This window comes from Rhododendron vialii, chromosome 13a (genome assembly GCF_030253575.1).
Source record: "Rhododendron vialii isolate Sample 1 chromosome 13a, ASM3025357v1".
NCBI lineage: Eukaryota > Viridiplantae > Streptophyta > Magnoliopsida > Ericales > Ericaceae > Rhododendron > Rhododendron vialii.
Window position 1 is genome coordinate 17,230,250 of NC_080569.1, and position 18,092 is coordinate 17,248,341.

General features: G+C 38.4%; 1 protein-coding gene and 1 pseudogene across 1 annotated transcript; one reads left to right on the top strand and one right to left on the bottom strand.

The window, feature by feature from the left end:
* The first annotated feature begins 1,204 nt into the window (after positions 1 to 1,204).
* Positions 1,205 to 7,218, top strand: LOC131313925 (transcription termination factor MTEF18, mitochondrial-like; annotated as a pseudogene).
* A 2,836-nt stretch (positions 7,219 to 10,054) lies between these two features.
* Positions 10,055 to 16,293, bottom strand: LOC131312842 (BTB/POZ domain and ankyrin repeat-containing protein NPR1-like). The gene is made up of 4 exons (XM_058340839.1): positions 14,798 to 16,293; positions 13,033 to 13,786; positions 11,152 to 11,349; positions 10,055 to 10,542 (listed from the first exon to the last, which is right to left on the bottom strand). Exons 1-4 carry the CDS (start codon positions 15,344 to 15,346, stop codon positions 10,283 to 10,285), a joined length of 1,761 nt encoding a protein of 586 aa, XP_058196822.1. The 5' UTR covers positions 15,347 to 16,293; the 3' UTR covers positions 10,055 to 10,282.
* Positions 16,294 to 18,092: the final 1,799 nt, after the last annotated feature.

The window sequence follows — 18,092 nt, forward strand, 5'->3', positions numbered from 1 at the left end:
GGTGTAATAACTAATTGTAGCATATACAATGAAATTCCTTCACAAAGGAGAATCTAGGAGAAAAAGTATAAGCTTCAAAGGCAGCCTGTAGGGTTCTAGTAACTATCTATTAAGTCCACTACTTCCTTAATATAGTACTATTTATCTATTAAGTAAAGGATAATGAAAATCTAACAAAGATGCAGTATTGCAGTCTCAAAGGTTAGGGCATCATCAGGACTCATGAGTTAACCATTTCAGGGACACATGAACCATTTGGACACATGAACCATTTCACAAGTCACTTACTCTAACAGCATTACCAAATGCTCTACGTAACCCAACATTTAATCTGACATCCAATAACAAAACTAATGCATTATCCATACAATAAAATAGAGACCATTATCATTGCTACAAACCCCATTTTCTTTTGCACCTGGAACTCAGTTTTGACATCTTAGGATCTAATTCCAGCAATTAGGGCCAATTTCCTGCACTTAGAGCTTAGTTCCAGCAAATTAAAGTCAATTTCCAGCATATAACCATCAAAATACTGCACTTCTGGACAGTTTCAGCATGAAACAATATTTCCTGCACCTAAGCTATACTTTTCAGTGCTTAGTTCATGTTCAACATGTAACAGCACTTGAACACTCAATTATAGTGACCTAGTTATCAAAATCAACTCTTAATATTAATTTCTATTGCTTCTAATCACAAATTTCAGTTCCAATAGGAAAAAACAACAAAGAAAAGCCCTAATTAGGGTGCTTAAACCCAACTGATTCCAAAACCCCAAAATAACTCAATTCATGAAAGCATGAATTCCCAACTGGAAAAAAAGTCATTCATTTTCATGTATGTATATGAACAAAGCATGGTAATCATCTATAAATAACCACACAGAATGACAGAAATTTCCTCCATTATCAAAGCCCATGATTAGCAAAAAATCAAAACCCTAATTTTCGAATTAGTTCAGAGAGAGAGAGAGAGAGAGAGAGAGAGGGGGGGGGGAGAGAGAGAGACCTTCGAACAACGTCGGACTACCTAGAAGCCGGTGGTTGTGGCGGTCGCCGACGGTGGGAAGCGCTGGGGTTGGGTTCTGGTGGTGGAGTGGGGAAGCGTGTCACCGGTGGAGGTGGGAAGCGGCATCGTCGTTGGTGGTGGTGGTGGCAATCGTCGCACCCTCCCCGTTCTTCTCTGAAAATTTTGAGCGTCAATGGGGAGGAAACGAGAAGCAGGGCCGGACAGGGGGTAAGCCCCGCAAGCCGGCCGGCTCGGGCAACCCCCCGGCAAGGGGCAACACAAAAAAAAAAAAATTTGTATGTATATAAAAAAAATAGAAATCCAGCAAAAAATATATTTAGGGGCATCATCCAAAAAATTTTGTACAAATTTTTAAAAAAAAATAAATATGTATGGTTTCCACCTACTTTAAAAAATTATGATACTTGAGAAAATTAGGAGGGTAAAAGATTAGGAGGGCAAATTATTAAGAGAGAAAATTAGGAGGGCTATCAGATAAGAAGAAAAAAAGAAAAGGGATGCTATAGCCAAAACGAGAAGGGACGGATGATGTAATTCAAGCTAAATGGACAATATAATCTTGTTTTTGTTCTTTTTTTTTGTTGCTTGTATGTCTTTTTTTAATATTTAACACTAGTGGGCAACGAGCCCTGTTATTCGCAATAAAGATTTGCAGACAACCTCATAAGAAAAAACTCGTTTGGGCCCATTCTAGGTCCCACAAAAATCTAGAAAAATATCCATAAATTTTTTAATATTATTTTATGGAGCCCTGTAAAAAATCAGCTCCAACAGACATCAGTAAGTGTTACTTTTGAATTCATATAGGCGAATTGAGTAGTTTCGCCCCAACGAATCCAAAAGTAATACTTACCGATCGATATCCTTTGGAGCCGATTTTTTACAGGGCCCCATAAAATAATATTCAATATTTTTTGGATATTTTTCTAGATTTTTGTGAGACCCGGAATGAGCCCAAACGCATTTTTTCTTGCGTGGTTTCCTTCAAATCTTCTTTGCGATTAGAATTTTCGAGTGGGCAACCAAGCGGAAGATCGGGCTTAGGCAACCCAAATGTCGGGGCTGGCACTGACGAGAAGGGGAAAGGGTTCAGCTGTTCGCAACCTGCATGCCTGCCTCTCTTTTTTTTAATCAAAAGACGTCCTTTTTTGACAACGTCAGCGGTTGTGTTTCTGGTTGTGTGTCCGTACGTGTCAACCCAATACTCAACCTGAGAACATTTCTGGGTTTTTTTATTTCAACTCATCTACCTTGATACGATATATGACAAACCCATGATCGAATTTTGAGCTTTAGTGTCGAAAACTCACATTTGCGTTGTCAGTAATTTTTCGATGTTGATATGCAGAATCCGTAAAACGGAATCTTATGTCTGTGCATCTGAATTGATTTGCAAACTCAGCCACTTGATTCTCTCTTGTGATGTTTTCCCTTTGAAACCCAGTATTATGCAGAACCCTAATTTAGTACCTTTGAGGATTAGGTGCTTTGGCAGTTCCATGCCCACCCATAATACCAAAATCTCTGTTGTAGAGGTAAATTGCTACTCCCCCCCCTGACACACCCCCCCCGGCCCCACCTCCCTTTCCCAGTTTACCCCCGCCCCCCCTCTCTCTCTCTCTCTCTCTCTCTCTCTCTCTCTCTCTCTCCCGCCCCCCTCTCCCTCTCTCTCTCTCTCTCTCTCTCTCTCTCTCTGTCTCTCCCTTTTCTTTTTTTCCACTTTCTGCTTCTTTTCTTCCTTTTTTTTTTTTTTTTCTTTTCCAGTTTTTTTTTTCATTTTATTTCTTTCCGGTTTGAATTTTTTTTTCTTTTTAATAATAGGTTCAAGTCTAATTCTAGGCTTTGTAAAGTAATTGAGAGAAAAAAAGTGTTTCAATTGATCATGTTTATCCCACTGTTTTTTTTTTCTTTTTTTGTCCTTTATAGATTAAAAAATATAATTACGAAAATAAGTGTTTCAATTTTTAATCCGTTTGAACCAGTGCAAAGATGTTATTTTTCTGATCATTTCATCCTAGATGGTCGTAATAAATTTTTGGCTCCAAGGCCTTTTAATGAACACCCTAAGAGAGTCCTGAAACTAAATAATGAGTCTTAGGTTGCTCGTTGAAAGGTCGTAAAGCAAAAAATTCATTAAGATTACAATTAGTGTTCGGGAACTAATTACGAAATGTATTTTGCAAACGACATACTAATCCATAATACAAATATTATATTCAGGATTACTTTTTTTTAACTATAGTACAATTTTATAAATTTGTTAACCATTATTTAGCATAGATCCTCTTAACTGATTCAGTAGTATGTTGCTTCAAATCACGTTTATACTCCATAGGATTGCAAATGGATGGTTTCTATTTTTTATAACTAAAATGGAAACGTTTTAGGGGCTACTATGTCAATGGGGGCAGCAGAGCCCCCGGGTCCCCCATACTTTTTAATTTATTTTTTTATTTAATTACTTATATCTTATTTATTTAATTTCTATAAATACACCATTTGTATATTTAAAAATATAATTCAAGAATTAAATGCTTTAATTCTCAATTCAATTAAATCAGAGCAAATATCGTTTTTTTATTATTTTATTTTAAATGGTCATAATGAATTTTTTGGTTTAAGACTTTTCAACAAACTCCCTAAGACTCATTATTTAGTTTTAAGACTCTCTTAGGGTGTCCATTGAAAACCCTTGGAGCCAAAAATTTATTATGACCATTTAGGATGAAATGATCAGAAAAATAACAACTTTGCACCAGTTCAAACGGATTGAAAATTGAAACACTTATTTTCGTAACTATATTTTTTAATCTATAAAGGACAAAAAAAAGAAAAAGAAAACAGTGGAATAAACATGATCAATTGAAACACTTTTTTTCTTTCAATTACTTTACAAAGCCTAGAATTAGACTTGAACCTATTATTAAAAAGAAAAAAAAATTCAAACCGGAAAGAAAGAAAATGAAAAAAAAGTTGGAAAAGAAAAGGGAAAAAAAGAAGAAAAAAAAAAAACAGAAAGTGGAAAAAAAGAAAAGGAAGAGAGAGAGAGAGAGAGAGAGAGAGGGGGGGGGGAGGGGGGGGGGGGGTGGGGGGGGGGGGGGGGGGGGGGGGGGGGGGGGTAAATTGGGAAAAAGAAGGTGGGGCCGGGGGGTGTGTGTGTCGGGGGGGGGGGGGAGTGTAGCAGCAGCTCTCGTTGTAGAGTCAACACAACTTACCAACCGGATTTCTCGAGTTGCTAGGTCAGAGGGGCAAGATGCTCTTTTCGAATACTTGCATTGTACTCAAGGGTTCCACTGCACAGATGCGGAACACGTTAACAAGAACTCGCCATACTTCCTTGAGCGCTTGCTTTCCATGGTTGAGAATGAGCAAGATGTATCTAGGGCTTTGACCAGGTTCCTCAAATACAATCCCTTTAATGAATTCGAACCCTTTTTGGAGAGCTTGGGTTTGACCCCGTCCGAGGTCGTATCCCTCCTTCCCCAGAGCTTGATGTTTTTGAACGACGATCAAGTCCTGCTTGATAACTTTCACGTCCTTTGCAGTTGTGGGGTTCCTCGGAGTAAGATTGGTAGGATATACAAGGAAGCAATTGGGGTATTGAGGTATGAGTATGGGATATTGGATTTGAAACTTAGGGCTTATGAAGAACTAGGCTTGAGCAAATCCGCGGTTATGAAGCTGGTTAGTTGTTGCCCTTCGCTTTTGGTGGGTAATGTTAACAAGGAACTTGCCGAGCAAAAAAAAAAGAACTTGTTAACAAGGAACTTATTGGTGTTCTTGAAAAGTTGCTTTTGGTCGGTAATGTTAACAAGGAACTTATTGGCGTTCTTGAAAAGTTGAAAGCATGGGGATTTGGAAATGATTGGATTGGAGGGTACTTGTCTTGCAAAAGCGCTTACAATTGGAATAGAATGCTTGAGACAATGGTTTTTCTTGGTGAAGTGGGTTATAGTCAGACACAGATGGGGAGTTTGTTTAAAACGAATCCTGGTTTGCTTTTGGAAAGTTTCGGGAAAAGAATCTATATTTTGGTTGGAGGGTTGCTCAAATTGGATCTTAAGATGAGTGAAATTTACTCTTTCTTCTTGCAGAACCCTCAAATTCTGTCCGCTAAGCGTGCCAAGAATGTTTGCCGAGCAGTGTGTTTTGACTGTTTTCTGTATGAGATAGGAATGGAAGCTGAAGGCACTGCAACTATTGTAGCTAATAACATTCGAGTTCTGGGTGCGGTCTCTCTGAATCGAACCAGAACTATTTTGACAAAATTGGAAGTTGAGAGAGACGCTTTGATAAACCTCCAGGGGTTGGAATTGGATTACCAATCCCAAGAAATTATTAATTCTGTGTTTGGTAACCCAAAATAGGTTGGGATTATTAGTCTTTAGGACTAGCAATGTGGGTATTAAGGAAGATTGAGAATGGCCTCTCCCACTTGGTATTAACAATCCAATTCCATCCTTATCAAAGCACAAATACGAAAATAACTTTCACCAATTTCATCTCCTTACCAATCATATCCCATGTGAAGGGTAAAAACAAAAATGTATACTATCAATCTAATCTTATCTCAAGTGAAACAAACATGATATTAATAATCCTATTATTTAATCTCATGTCAAACAAACATACTCATCACCAATCTCATCTCCTTACCAATCAATTATCATTACTAATCTCAATCCTAATTCCATCTCTTTATGAATTTCAACCATCTATCACTGTTATCAAACAGAGCCTTTGTCTTATGATAAAGGAAGACCCTTTAACGTTTCTCAGTTTGGTTGCCAAATGAGATGTTGTCAGCATTGAACAACTATGGTCTGGAAACCAAAGTAGGTTTGTGGAGAAGACTACGTTCTTGCTCAAGTTAGGTTACGGGGAAAACTCAGACGAGATGACAAAAGCTCTGGAGAAGTTCCGTGGCAGAGGTGATCAATTACAGGAGAGATTTGATTGTCCGGTGCAAGCTGGCTTGGACCCCAATGTTGTAGCAAATATGATCAAACATGCTCCATCTGTTCTAAACCAGAGCAAAGACGTACTCGAAAAGAAGATTGATTGTTTGAGAAATTGTTTGGGTTACTCATTGGAATCAATTGAGGTATTTCCTTCATACTTGGGTTATGATTTGGGCAGAATCAATCTTAGGTTTTCCATGTATGCATGGTTGAGGGAGAGAGGCACAGCCAAACCTACTTTGTCCTTGATCACGGTCCTTGCGTGTTCAGAGGCACGATTTTTTAGAGATTTCATAGAAAGAGATCCGGAAGGGCCCACCAAGTGGGAGAGTTTGAAAAAATCAGTGCCTTTGAGATTAGGTGGATTTCCGTCTCTTTTTTTATTTTAACAAATTTTTTGGAATGAAAATATCAGTTCCCTTTCGGATGTGTCAATTTTTTTTGCTTATGGTGGTATACTCTGTTCTACTCGTACTTCTAATTGGTTTTGTCAAAGGGTTATTAGAGTCATCTTGTGGTTCAGTTGAGGTGAAGCTGATTTTGTATGTTGTGTCGCAACTGCTGCTGTTGTTCAACTGCTGCTTAACTCTGCAGTTCTTATATATCTACGGCATTCTCTGAAATTCTATGTGAATATTTGATTTCTGGAACTAATTTTGTTTGGTGCTTTGAAAATTTGAGGTTCTGTTTAACTGGTTATTTTATGGAATGTACCTTGGGGCCACGGGAGTTTTGCCTTGTCGTTAACTTTATGGCTTTGGAATTAGTCAAGGTACGTCCAAGCTTGCCCAGACATTTGGTTATAAAAAAAAAAAAAAATTATGGAATGCAAAGTGTTATGAATTTTCTTTTATGTGTGAGGTACTCCATCAAATAGTTGTTTCTCATTGGACCTAGTACTGGAAACTTGACTTATAGGTACCATGGTAGAAAATTTTTCTGTCTTTCGCATGAGCCATAGCTCTGATGCAATGAATTTGTACACGCAAGTGCTAAAATCTAGCATTATATCTTACCAAGGATTAGTTGAGGGACACATCAGAGCTATAATAATCTGTTGGAGGAGGGTTGAGAGAAACTATGATAATTGGCTCATCTTCTTGGACTGGGATGGACATTGTGCCTGCAAACATTCTACTAATTAGTTCTCAAGAGGATGGAGGAATGGGTGTGAACTGATGTAGGTTTGTTTGGTCTTGTTTGACTGGTCTTACGTTTTTCTTTTCTTGTTCTTTTTTTTAGTTGTTGCTATTTGTAGTAGTTGGAGTACTTGTGAGTTGTGACCAGTGTAATTGGTAGCTTCTTGCCTTAGGTTGCTGGAGATGTGTTTGTTGATGTAGGGTTCGTTCCAGCTTTGCTGCTGCTTCCTCTTTCTTTCTTTTCTTTTTTTTTTTGGCATCTTTTTGCTTTATCATGTATTAAGTTACTACAAAAAAGTACCTGTCAATCACATTTTTTGGCCACATGTATTAGCAACAATGATAATGCACATCTTTACCATTGAACGCTCCCAACCTTTTTTTTATATTTTTTTGGTACTTTGGAAATAGAACTCTCCAAACTTTGCCTGTTTGCTTGCAGTTCTTTCAATTCTTTTTCTTTTGGACTTGTGTTCCGGAAAAGGAAGAAAAACTCGCTCAATTGATTGTTTTTGTAAACTTCTTTCTTGTAACTTCTTAAAGAAGCACCAATTTCTCAGTACTTATTGAAAAGATGTTTTTATATAGTCAAAAGGTTGGGGATTTTCCATTTTGTTTGTCTACGGTATATTATACCAAGATAAGAATTCTCACGATTATGATCAAATTACAGCAGCATCTCTCTCTTTTAACTAGTGTCACTTGAGGCATTTCAAAATTTTCATTTGCCCATCAAGAACACATACCTGCAATCGACAATCATTCAAAGTGGCCACGTCTTATAGGGAGGATTACTGGCCCCAAAAAATTTAAGTATATAGTCAAGAATTCACTTTAATTTGCCTATTGACTGGAGTCACTGGACCATATGATATGAGAATGGAATTTGACCACCAGTACGTGAGGTCACAAAGCACAGAATTTGCTTGCTTAACCAAAGTCCAAGCAAAGTGGTTGTCAATGTCCTTAAAATTTCAGCTTAATCTTATCTTATAGTGGGATTTAGAATCTTATAATCAAGGACAAGGGTGCTTCTTGTCAACCCTGGGATTGTTAGAGAGAACGAAATCCAAATGGGAACGAGTGTAGTTGCTTCCAGGCAGCACAAGGGGCCCTTTTTCTTTTCCGGCCCACACCCACATTCGGTCAAATATTGTCTGCCACTAGGGAATAAACAAAGCAATCCCAATTTTCTGGCAAAGGACTAATTGAACGAGGGAAAGTCTACGATACGCATCATTTAAAAGGGTATATACCATATGCATCTATTTTATGGTTCATTTATAAAATTTTAGTGTGTTTCGTAACTTTTGTTCTAGAATTTATAACCTTTCAGTATTACGATTTGTAACATTTTCATTAATTGGATGAAAATGACTTACCCTTAAATCTTTTATAAGTTATTTTTCGAAATGAACCTGTTGCCTCTTACTGCAATTCTCACTGCTCAATTTCCTCAATTGTCAATCCTGATCCACGTTCAATTCCAATATTCTCAAATCTCTTCACCGTTTAAGCCCCCTCTCTCTCTACACTATTTTGTCGATTTTTGAAAAATATTTTTCAGGTGCCAACCAAACACCGAGAAATAAAAGTTTGAAATTTTTTTTTCTAAAAAAATATTTTACATAGAAACAAATGGAGCCTACATGATGTAGTTCTCAATTCATGATTCCTCTTCCTTCAGAGCATCTCCAACCCTACTCCCACTCATTCTATATTTTGGAGATTTAAAACTATGTATTTTACTTACAAATTAAGTTTGGAGTATTCTACTACTTATATCAACTTCAATCCATACACTCCATTTTCACATCTATAACTTCCCCTCCAAGACATGGGTTGGAGTGTATCCATTCTCCATTTTGGAGAAACGGAGGCTTCTGGCCTATTTGACATTTGTAAATTAAACGAACTAAAAATAAATATGATTTCATGCATGTGCACTCTAAGAGCATCTCCAACTTGTACTTCAAAAGTTAGCATCAAAATTGTATTTAGTTAACTGAAGAGTGATTTTTGTGGTAGCTAGATATGATCCTTGGTGAATGTTAAAAAAAGGTGCTACCTACAAAAAAGACTAATAAAAAAACTACAGAAGGACAAACAATTGAGCATTTTCTCTCTCAAAACTAGAGCCCCCCCTTCTCCTAAAACAAACCCTCCGGAAAAAAAAAAAAAAAAAACCCTAACCACCCCAACTACTTCTTCCTTCTCCTCCCTTCCCAGGGGTTTTCACCACCCTAATGCCTTGGCAGGAGGGAAGGGCTTTACCATGATAGGTGTCCTCCTCTCCATCTTAGATTTAAGAGTCTCTTCTCTCTCCATCACTTCCCATTCTCCTCCTCCCCTAGCCATCAGCCACCAACAATCTCACCCCCACAATTCCTCTTCCACCGCCCCTCCTCAATCGTCTCCAATGCCTAGTTGCCAGTGGTTCATCCTTTGTGGTCACCGGAGGTTTGTGTTTCGCGATCTAGGTCGTCATTCATGGCCGTCGGAGGTTTGTGTTTCATGATCTCTAGGTCGCTGGTTGTCTTGCTGGAGACGGAGTTCCGGTTTTTTGGATGGTCGCTGGTTGTATATAGAGCTTGCCATTGCCAATGGGTAGCTTTGATTTACAGATTGAAGGGTTATATTTTGTTGTTTTGTTCTTGTTTTGGTTGTTTCGCTCAATTCAGATCACTCTGTTTGGTTTGAATTATAAGGGAGACTTGGGGGTAATAAATAGAGGATAGATACATAAATGACAAAAATAATTGGAGAGAGAATTTATTAGGAACCGCGTGCACATACAGAGACAGAGACAGAGACAGAGCGGGGGGGGGGGGGGGGGGGGTTGGCTGGTGTGGGTGTTGTTTGAGACCCAAAGCAAATAGTAGTCAGAATGTTAAAACCAACACTATCAAATAGTAGTCAGAATGTTAAAACCAACACTACCCTGATAAAACCTTATATGGAAGCACTATTATTCTTTTTCTAATAATTGCATTACAAACTTAATTATGCAAGATTGGTTGAAGAAGCAATTTTCTTCACCTCAAAAATATTATACAAGCAGAGAGCCGATATACAAAGGGTTCTCACTATAACTTTCTTCAAAACTGTGTATACACTGTGATAAGCTTATTTAAAGACGTTTGTAACTTATCATGTCAATCTCCTAATTTTGTGCTGAGCACCGTTTTTCATAGAAGAAGAGGACGCTGAAGAAGACAAACCAGAGCGGTGAAGCTCTGCCTTGTCCTTGTTAAATGCCTTCTGAACATCTTCCTTGAGCTCCAAGAAACGTGTCCTCTTGATTCTCTGTTCCTCTGGAGTCCCCTTATCTAACAAATCAGGTAGGTCATCCTCCATGAACTTATCCAAAACTTGTGAGCAATGAGGGAAATATCGTCGACCCATCTCCACTGCCGCCATGAAAATCAGAAAGGTTAACTGAGAGAAAGAGTGAAAATGAGGAACGTAAATGACTTCTTAAATGATTGCCCCTCCTCCCTTCACCCATTTTAGCGAATGCAGCAAAAAGAAGGAAAACCCATGGACCAACCCCATTGTGTGTCTTGGTTCAGGGCTCCAAGAAGCATTTGCTCTTCCAAATTTCATTGTACAACGTTTCCCATGCACTAGCTCCCGCGTCTACCAAGTCTTATTTTAATGAAGATAAAAACTGGCTACTTCACATCTTACAAGGCATACACACAAACATGCAGAATCTGTGTCAACATACTTTTATGGTCATTCACTACTGCTAATAAATTGCCACATCTGAGGTGAATCAAGATGCATTGTGAAAAACATAGAACATACTTCATATCAACTCATTCCAAATTACCTAGCTTTAGATAGCTAAGGAACCACAACTTGCTACTGTTAAAATCACTTGCAGAAATTGACCACTTGAAGTTCATTTTTTATTTTGAGGGATATGACCAGAATTGTGAATGGGGATAGACCAGAATAATAATCCTGAAAGGGGTAACAGCTAAAGAAGCTGAATCGAAATCTTGGAAAAATACCTGTTTTTGAAAGAGCTTCCACTCTTGATTGCAGCCTTTTCTGCCGCATTATGGGCGTCTCGTTCAAATCAACCTCCCTCAAGTTCCCACTTGAACCTCTTGATGCCAGACGACCAGCATATGGAGATGTTGTCTCAGCATGTGCAATATCCATGGCTAGCTTGGCTTCAGTAGGGAAGAACAATCGTGCAAATGCAACTACTCGCATACAAAAATACACAACAGCAATAATCAAGCACTGGTCCACAAAAGTATTGGAATTCATGATAGATGCAGTCAAAATGGGATGGGAGAGCAAGCAAACATGATTGGGTATTAGTCTTAACTCTTATGTTGTATACAAATGTACCTGCAGAAATCAAAGGCCACTTCAGGAGGTAAATGTCCCCGGAAACAGTGAGCATATCACTAATCAGATTCTTATGATTAACAATAAGGAAACAAGCTACGATATATTGCATATGCAGTTCTTTAGCAAATGCTTTGCTTCTGTTTGAATTTTTTCTTCAGCACAATATAATAAGAATTATTAGTGACGAATTACTATCTTTTAGAATCACGATGAAACCATGATTCTGCAAATCAAGACATGCACACGAGTTTATAAAACCAATATAAACTCGTCTTTAAAAAGATGCAAGTACTATTTTTGACAAAATCAAGTGAATAGTATCTTTAAACAGTGCAGGCAACACTATCTTATCTTTCAGCAATATCATGCAAACAACAACATTAAGCAAGAACCATGTTTTAAAAAATATTCTGCATTTACCATTTTGGAAAGTTGCCTGCCCATACTACCATTGAAGGTCGCCAAGGTATAGTACGTTTCAAGTAATAGGTTGCTCATTGTAATTTTTATTTTCCTCCATCACAGATTTCCTTTTTCAATGTCTAGTCAAAAGGAAAGAAAAAGAAATCTCCCAGATATTATTCATCGGATCTGCATCCGTGATCAAGATTTCCCACGCCATGAGTTGGCACATATTGTCTCCATATATGAACGAATTCCGTTACGACATCGCATCCAAATGACATGCAAAACAATTGGAGGGCTTTCTTTTCTACAAGGACAGGAAGTCAATGAGCAACATCAATTTGGACATTTTTGTTAAGGAATTTCATTGAATAGAATTCGTGGATAAAATGTAGTGTACACCAAGAAATATAAAGAAACAGGACAGCATCAGATCCCTATAACTACCACCATTCTGATATGTCATTACCTTTTTCTCAAGGAAATCCTATATCTCTTGCACAATAGTAACACTCTCATGCCTGGGAAAAACCTTGACCATGAAAATTCCCAAAACTAGAGAAAAAAAATCAAGGATGCACCTATTGCAAGAAAGATAAATCATACCGTAAAATGTACAGTATAGTTATGCACCTATACTGATCTGCGAGAAGCAAACAAAGAATTTCTTGGCCTGATCATGCTTATCTGATGTTACAGCAATTTAATTACTTGCTTCGTTATTAGTAAGCTAAAGTCACGATTCACATCCCATATTTTATTCGTTACATGGGAGGAAATCTTAACACACCCAATAAATTTTATCAAAATAGGATTCAAAAGTTAACCTCACTTTAGTAGAAAAGGAGATCAAAGGAAAGCATTCAAGCTGAGAAGAGAACTCGAAAAGCCATTCCCTGAGAATAAAAGAGAAGAAAAGAAGAAACTGGAAGGCCCAATAAATGATGGGTAAACAAAATACCACTTTCGATCTCACAAGAAGTAACAGGAGGATTACAAATATCACTAAGAAGAAACAACTAAAGATCCCACAATGATTTCCTGAAACTCCGTCGCAAGATAGCCTGCAAAGGTAAGCAGCCAAGAAAAAGTTATATAGCACCATACCAGAACATTTTTATTACCTCTATTTTCTAGGTATAACAGCTTCATGTGCAAATCATCAGCGATTGTAGGGGAAGACATTGACACTTCTGCAGCCATTGGATTCCTCCACATCTCTCTCTCCAAAACATCAATGCATATCCGGTCCTTGTTAGTTTCCTGCCCCTGCTCCTTTTTCGCATGGTAATCCTTAGGCCTTGTTTGCCTTCGGCAAATGCTAACAGCACTCCGCCCATCCGATGTCATTTCTGACGCATGAGCTCCTTTGTTGAGAAGTGACACTATAATTGACGGCTCCTTACGTGTGGCAGCAACATGAAGCACTGTATAACCTCTAGCATTTAGAAGATTGACATTGGCAAGACCTAAACCAAGCACCTCAGACACTACCTTTGGATCACAGTAGGCAGCAGCGTAATGAAGAGCATAGGCTTCATCTAAGGTGATATTGGATTCGCTAAGTAGGAGTTTCACGAGTTCAACATCATCCGAGTCTAATGCCTTGTGTATTCTTCTTACTCTCTTTTCATGTAATGGGTCTGGAGGCCGCATTTCATTTTTGTCATCCGCCTGAGAGTTGAGGCGGAGCAATTTAATATTCTCTGAAACTTCAAAAGGGAGCTCTTTCTCAAGACAGATGGTGTCAAGATCTGATCTTGCGACTCTATCGACACATTGAGTGACAAGCTGAGTGGATTGACAATGAAAGGCAACTACAAGAATCGGAATGACATCTTCCACAAGTGCTTTGCCAACAAAATTGAGAAGACGCCGCTGAAATCATGGTTTAGCAAGTAAATAATTTTAATTTGCATAAAAAACTTAAGAATAGAAGAAAAGGAGATGAGGAAAACATGAAATGCTGAATACTAGTGCTCAATCCTCTCTTTTGAAAGAGAAAAAATGATTCAGACACACGAAAAGAGATTACATTCTACTACGTCTGTGTTTTTTGAGAGTCATTCTTATTTTTTGGATCTTACATTCATGAAACTGAATTGATCTCAAGATTAATAAGGCTAATTAATATTCCCTTGTTTATTTCCTTTTCCTTTTTAAATTAAAAGGCAACCCAATTGACTGTACAGTACTGAATTACAATCACAGCAAAGAGCAATTCAACCTAAACTGTTTGGCATTTCTGGATTACAACTTATGGTATCACATTAACACTTCAAAAACAACCAACCACAGTGTCAAAAATAACTTGGATTTTGCACGGCAAGGGCCAAAAAAAGAACTATATGACCAGCAATCAAATCCCTCTGGAGACTATACTGTTTATGATATATCACTACAGAGACTTTGTAGCCTTTGTCAGTATCAGTGTGTAAGAGCTCGTTGCCTAACTAAATTCCAGAGTCAATGTATCATTGTATATTTGTATCTAAAATGCCATTTGATTCTAGTTGCTATACTTATTTTTTGTGTGTGTGAACTGTAATTGCTAGTATAATTTAAGGATTTAAGATTACTCCCCATAATACAGTTCTCTTGATGCAGGGTAAATTGGCATGAAAGAATTGGTGGTTTCGCATATTTACCAGCACCCTCCCTCCCCGCAATAAGCCGCAAAATGACACAATAATAAATTATTCCAATATTGGTTTGCATTTTGAAGGTGATATACCCTTTCCCGATCAATAAAAGCATTTTCTTCCAAATAAATTAAAGCATTGCAAGTTTGGAACATGCTAAAAACAAAACATGTCTTTTTTTTATACAAAGTGGTAAGTGAATGGTAATGAATTTTACTGTTGCAATGCCGCCAGAGTAAGTACTGACCTGAGAAAGTGAAGCCAGCTCAGGAACCTGAAAAACTGAAGACGCATACATCAATTCCACAGAAAAATCAATAGCAGGTCTGCATGCATCATGGGCACATTCGTTATCAACACATGTGGAAACCTCAGGAGGGAAAGGCTTAAGCTTTCCGGTATACAGGTAGCTCAAGAAAATAAGGAAGGCCTCATAACCCACACTACCATAAGGCAACAAATCGCTCATGCTATACTTTGGCTTACTCCCTTCCTTCTCAGATGCCCCCTTTTCTTTCTTGAAAAGCTCGTGGAAAAATTTACTTCGAGCTGCCAAAATACATCTGTGAACTCCAACTGGTACGCTCTCAACAATAATCTCAGCATCGCTATAGTCGCAACTGGAATCAATCAAAAGCTGTTCTAAATTACAGCTTAGCTTGCTTAAACTGATGATCTCGAGACTGGACCCCGTCTCAGCACCAGAGGGCGATATATTGTAGCTAATGGATCCGTTTGATACTTGAGAAGTTGAAGTAAAGCTTATCGACGAAGATGGTTCAGCAGAATTAGCCATTAATCAACTTTTCAGAACTTAAAACCTCCCCTTGAGACCAAATTTGATTTATACCGATCAGATCAATACAAACAAATCACTTAAACTTGTAAATGAGCCTCGCTTACAGATTCTCCATTTGGAAAAGTCACACCCTCTATACTGCAGGTAATGGTCACGCAATTACTGGTAGGATACAACCATGGAATCCACAACGAATTTACGAAACAACCTAGATACGGAATTAGTCTCCAAAAATCAGGAATTCAAGCAATATAATGAATAGCACTTTTATTCATTATAAAGAGTTGACTCAAGGGCAAGAAGTCTTCTTTCGGAGATCCGAAGACCATGGCAATTACTGATCGATTCCTCAAGAAAGACCATATAAACAACTTTTCAAGATGCATATAATAAAAGACATGGTGAAAAAAATCCCAGATAAGTGCTGGAAAACACACAAACTCAAGAACAGATCCTAAATAAACAATCTCAAGACAGAAGGGTAATCAATTAGATCTCACTTGAACTGGTAGCCATATTGAGCTTAACGCAGAAAACCCAGACGAATTCTAGCCAAGAACCAACCAAAAAAATCTGGACAGTTACTATATCAGAACAAGAAAGATCCAATTTTAAGAGCGAGACAATATCAAAGGATTATTTTCGAGGAATATGCAGTGGTGAAGCCACACAGTACGAGTCCCAGAAGTCTAAAGAGGAAGCTTCGTTGTTTTGTTGGATGGATAGAAATATAGAATCTCGATAGGGTAAGTGGAGAGAGAGAGAGAGCGATTGTCGGTTTGTTAGAGAGGGAAGGGGAGAGAGTGGTGGGGGCATGAATCATCATAGCAGGTGAAGTCGTTTAGGTGACGCTTGCACTGGTGTCACGCTTCTTTGTTGGGTTTTGATTACGCACCAAATGGTGTCACCCTCCTACACCAGGGAGAGAGAGAGAGAGATCATCATACGCCGTGGATGTGGCATCAGAAAAGTCTTTTTTAATGTACCATATAAAAAAAATAAAGGGTTAATTTCTCTTACACCGCTTTAACTATGGAGTAATTATTTGGTGGTCTTGGAGTCTATCATGTGATACCCCAACATTTCGGAACGGGGGAAGCTGCTGTGCAGCTTCGTGCTGCACAGCGTGCTGTGCACCCGTCGGCGACACCTTGCCGGCATCGATCCGGCGATCGGAGACGTTCACCGCGTAGAGCTCGTCGAGTTCTACGCGCGTGCCAAAAATCAACTCGATCAAATATCGTTAAGTGCCTCATCCAAACGCATATAACTTGAAAAAAATGGATCCACTGGTTTTGATCCAGTGTTTTGTATACATTCGGATTTTTTTTTTTCAAGTTATATGCGTTTGGATGAGGCACTTAACGATATTTGATCGAGCTGATTTTTGGCACGCGCGTAGAACTCGACGAGCTCTACGCGGTGAACGTCTCCGATCGCCGGACCGATGCCGGCAAGGTGTCGCCGACGGGTGCACAGCACGCTGTGCAGCACGAAGCTGCACAGCAGCTTCCCCCGTTCCCAACATTTCATTTACACACATTTTTGCGGGATTCATATACTTAGTATTGAGCTTGACAAAAATATGCACTAAATAAAAGTGTTGAGACATAACGTGACGATATTCCAAGACCACCAAATATTTTTTCTTAACTATGAGCTCTTTATTATTGAAAATCCCGCAAACTATTTGCACCCCTTGAACTATTAATAGTAATGGCAATGGCACGAATATTGGGATATCCATACCTAATATCCGAAAAAATAACCTACCCAAATCCGCCCCAACACCTACAGGGATATAACAAGTTGTCCCATATTCGTTCTTAACGAGGTTCGATAACCACCAACAGTATGTTAAAACCAAAGTTCTTAAATCCGTTTCGTTCCGTACCGGCCCTTGAATGGAACGCACAGCTAGGAGATCCGTACCGCTTGGAATACCGGCCTAATCCGAACAATACCGGACATACTGGATAAAACCGAGATGTTTCGATCATTTCCGGTGTTCCGGCAGTACAGTGTTACACACTATTTTTTTTCCCATGACATAAGTTGTGATCTCTAAACTAATTAATTAAAGAAACTTATGGACTTATATGTGATTTTCTCTTGGTCTAAACGATTAAAAATCACAATTGCCCTGAAGGATTGAATCCTTTGAAGGTGTTTCTTAAGCTGGGAAAAAATGGGGGAAAATGAAAAACCAAAAGTCTGCTTCAAGAAACCCACCCCACCCGCCTCCCCCCGATGGGTTGCAAAGCTTTCTTTTTACCGTTTCGGACATATGGGTTTTTTTTAACTGTTTTGAATCAATTGATTTATTGTTGGTTAGGGTAATGAGGATGATTAGTAGTATTTTACAATTGTTTGATTGTTTCAGCTCTTGAAACTCGTTTCAAGGCTATTCAATAGACAGTTGTATATATTTTGATTATATTTAAAATATTAATTTTGGTAAATTCAGAATGGTATCGAGATACAAACCGATATCGGTACCATACCATTCAAATAGTGAAAACAATACGTTGGCCAGTAGGGTATTGACAACTTTGATTAAAACTCATGCCTTGAGGCTCTTAACTAAATCGTTGACACGTAGAGATACTTGTTTTTTTCTCTAATGTAAAGCAAAGAAGGTTTGCTTCTTTCAATAGTTTCGATGTGGAAAACTAGACTAATGCACTATCGTTCTCTCTTAAATGCCCCAATAATCTCTCTAAATTAGGAGCTTCTTGGCAGT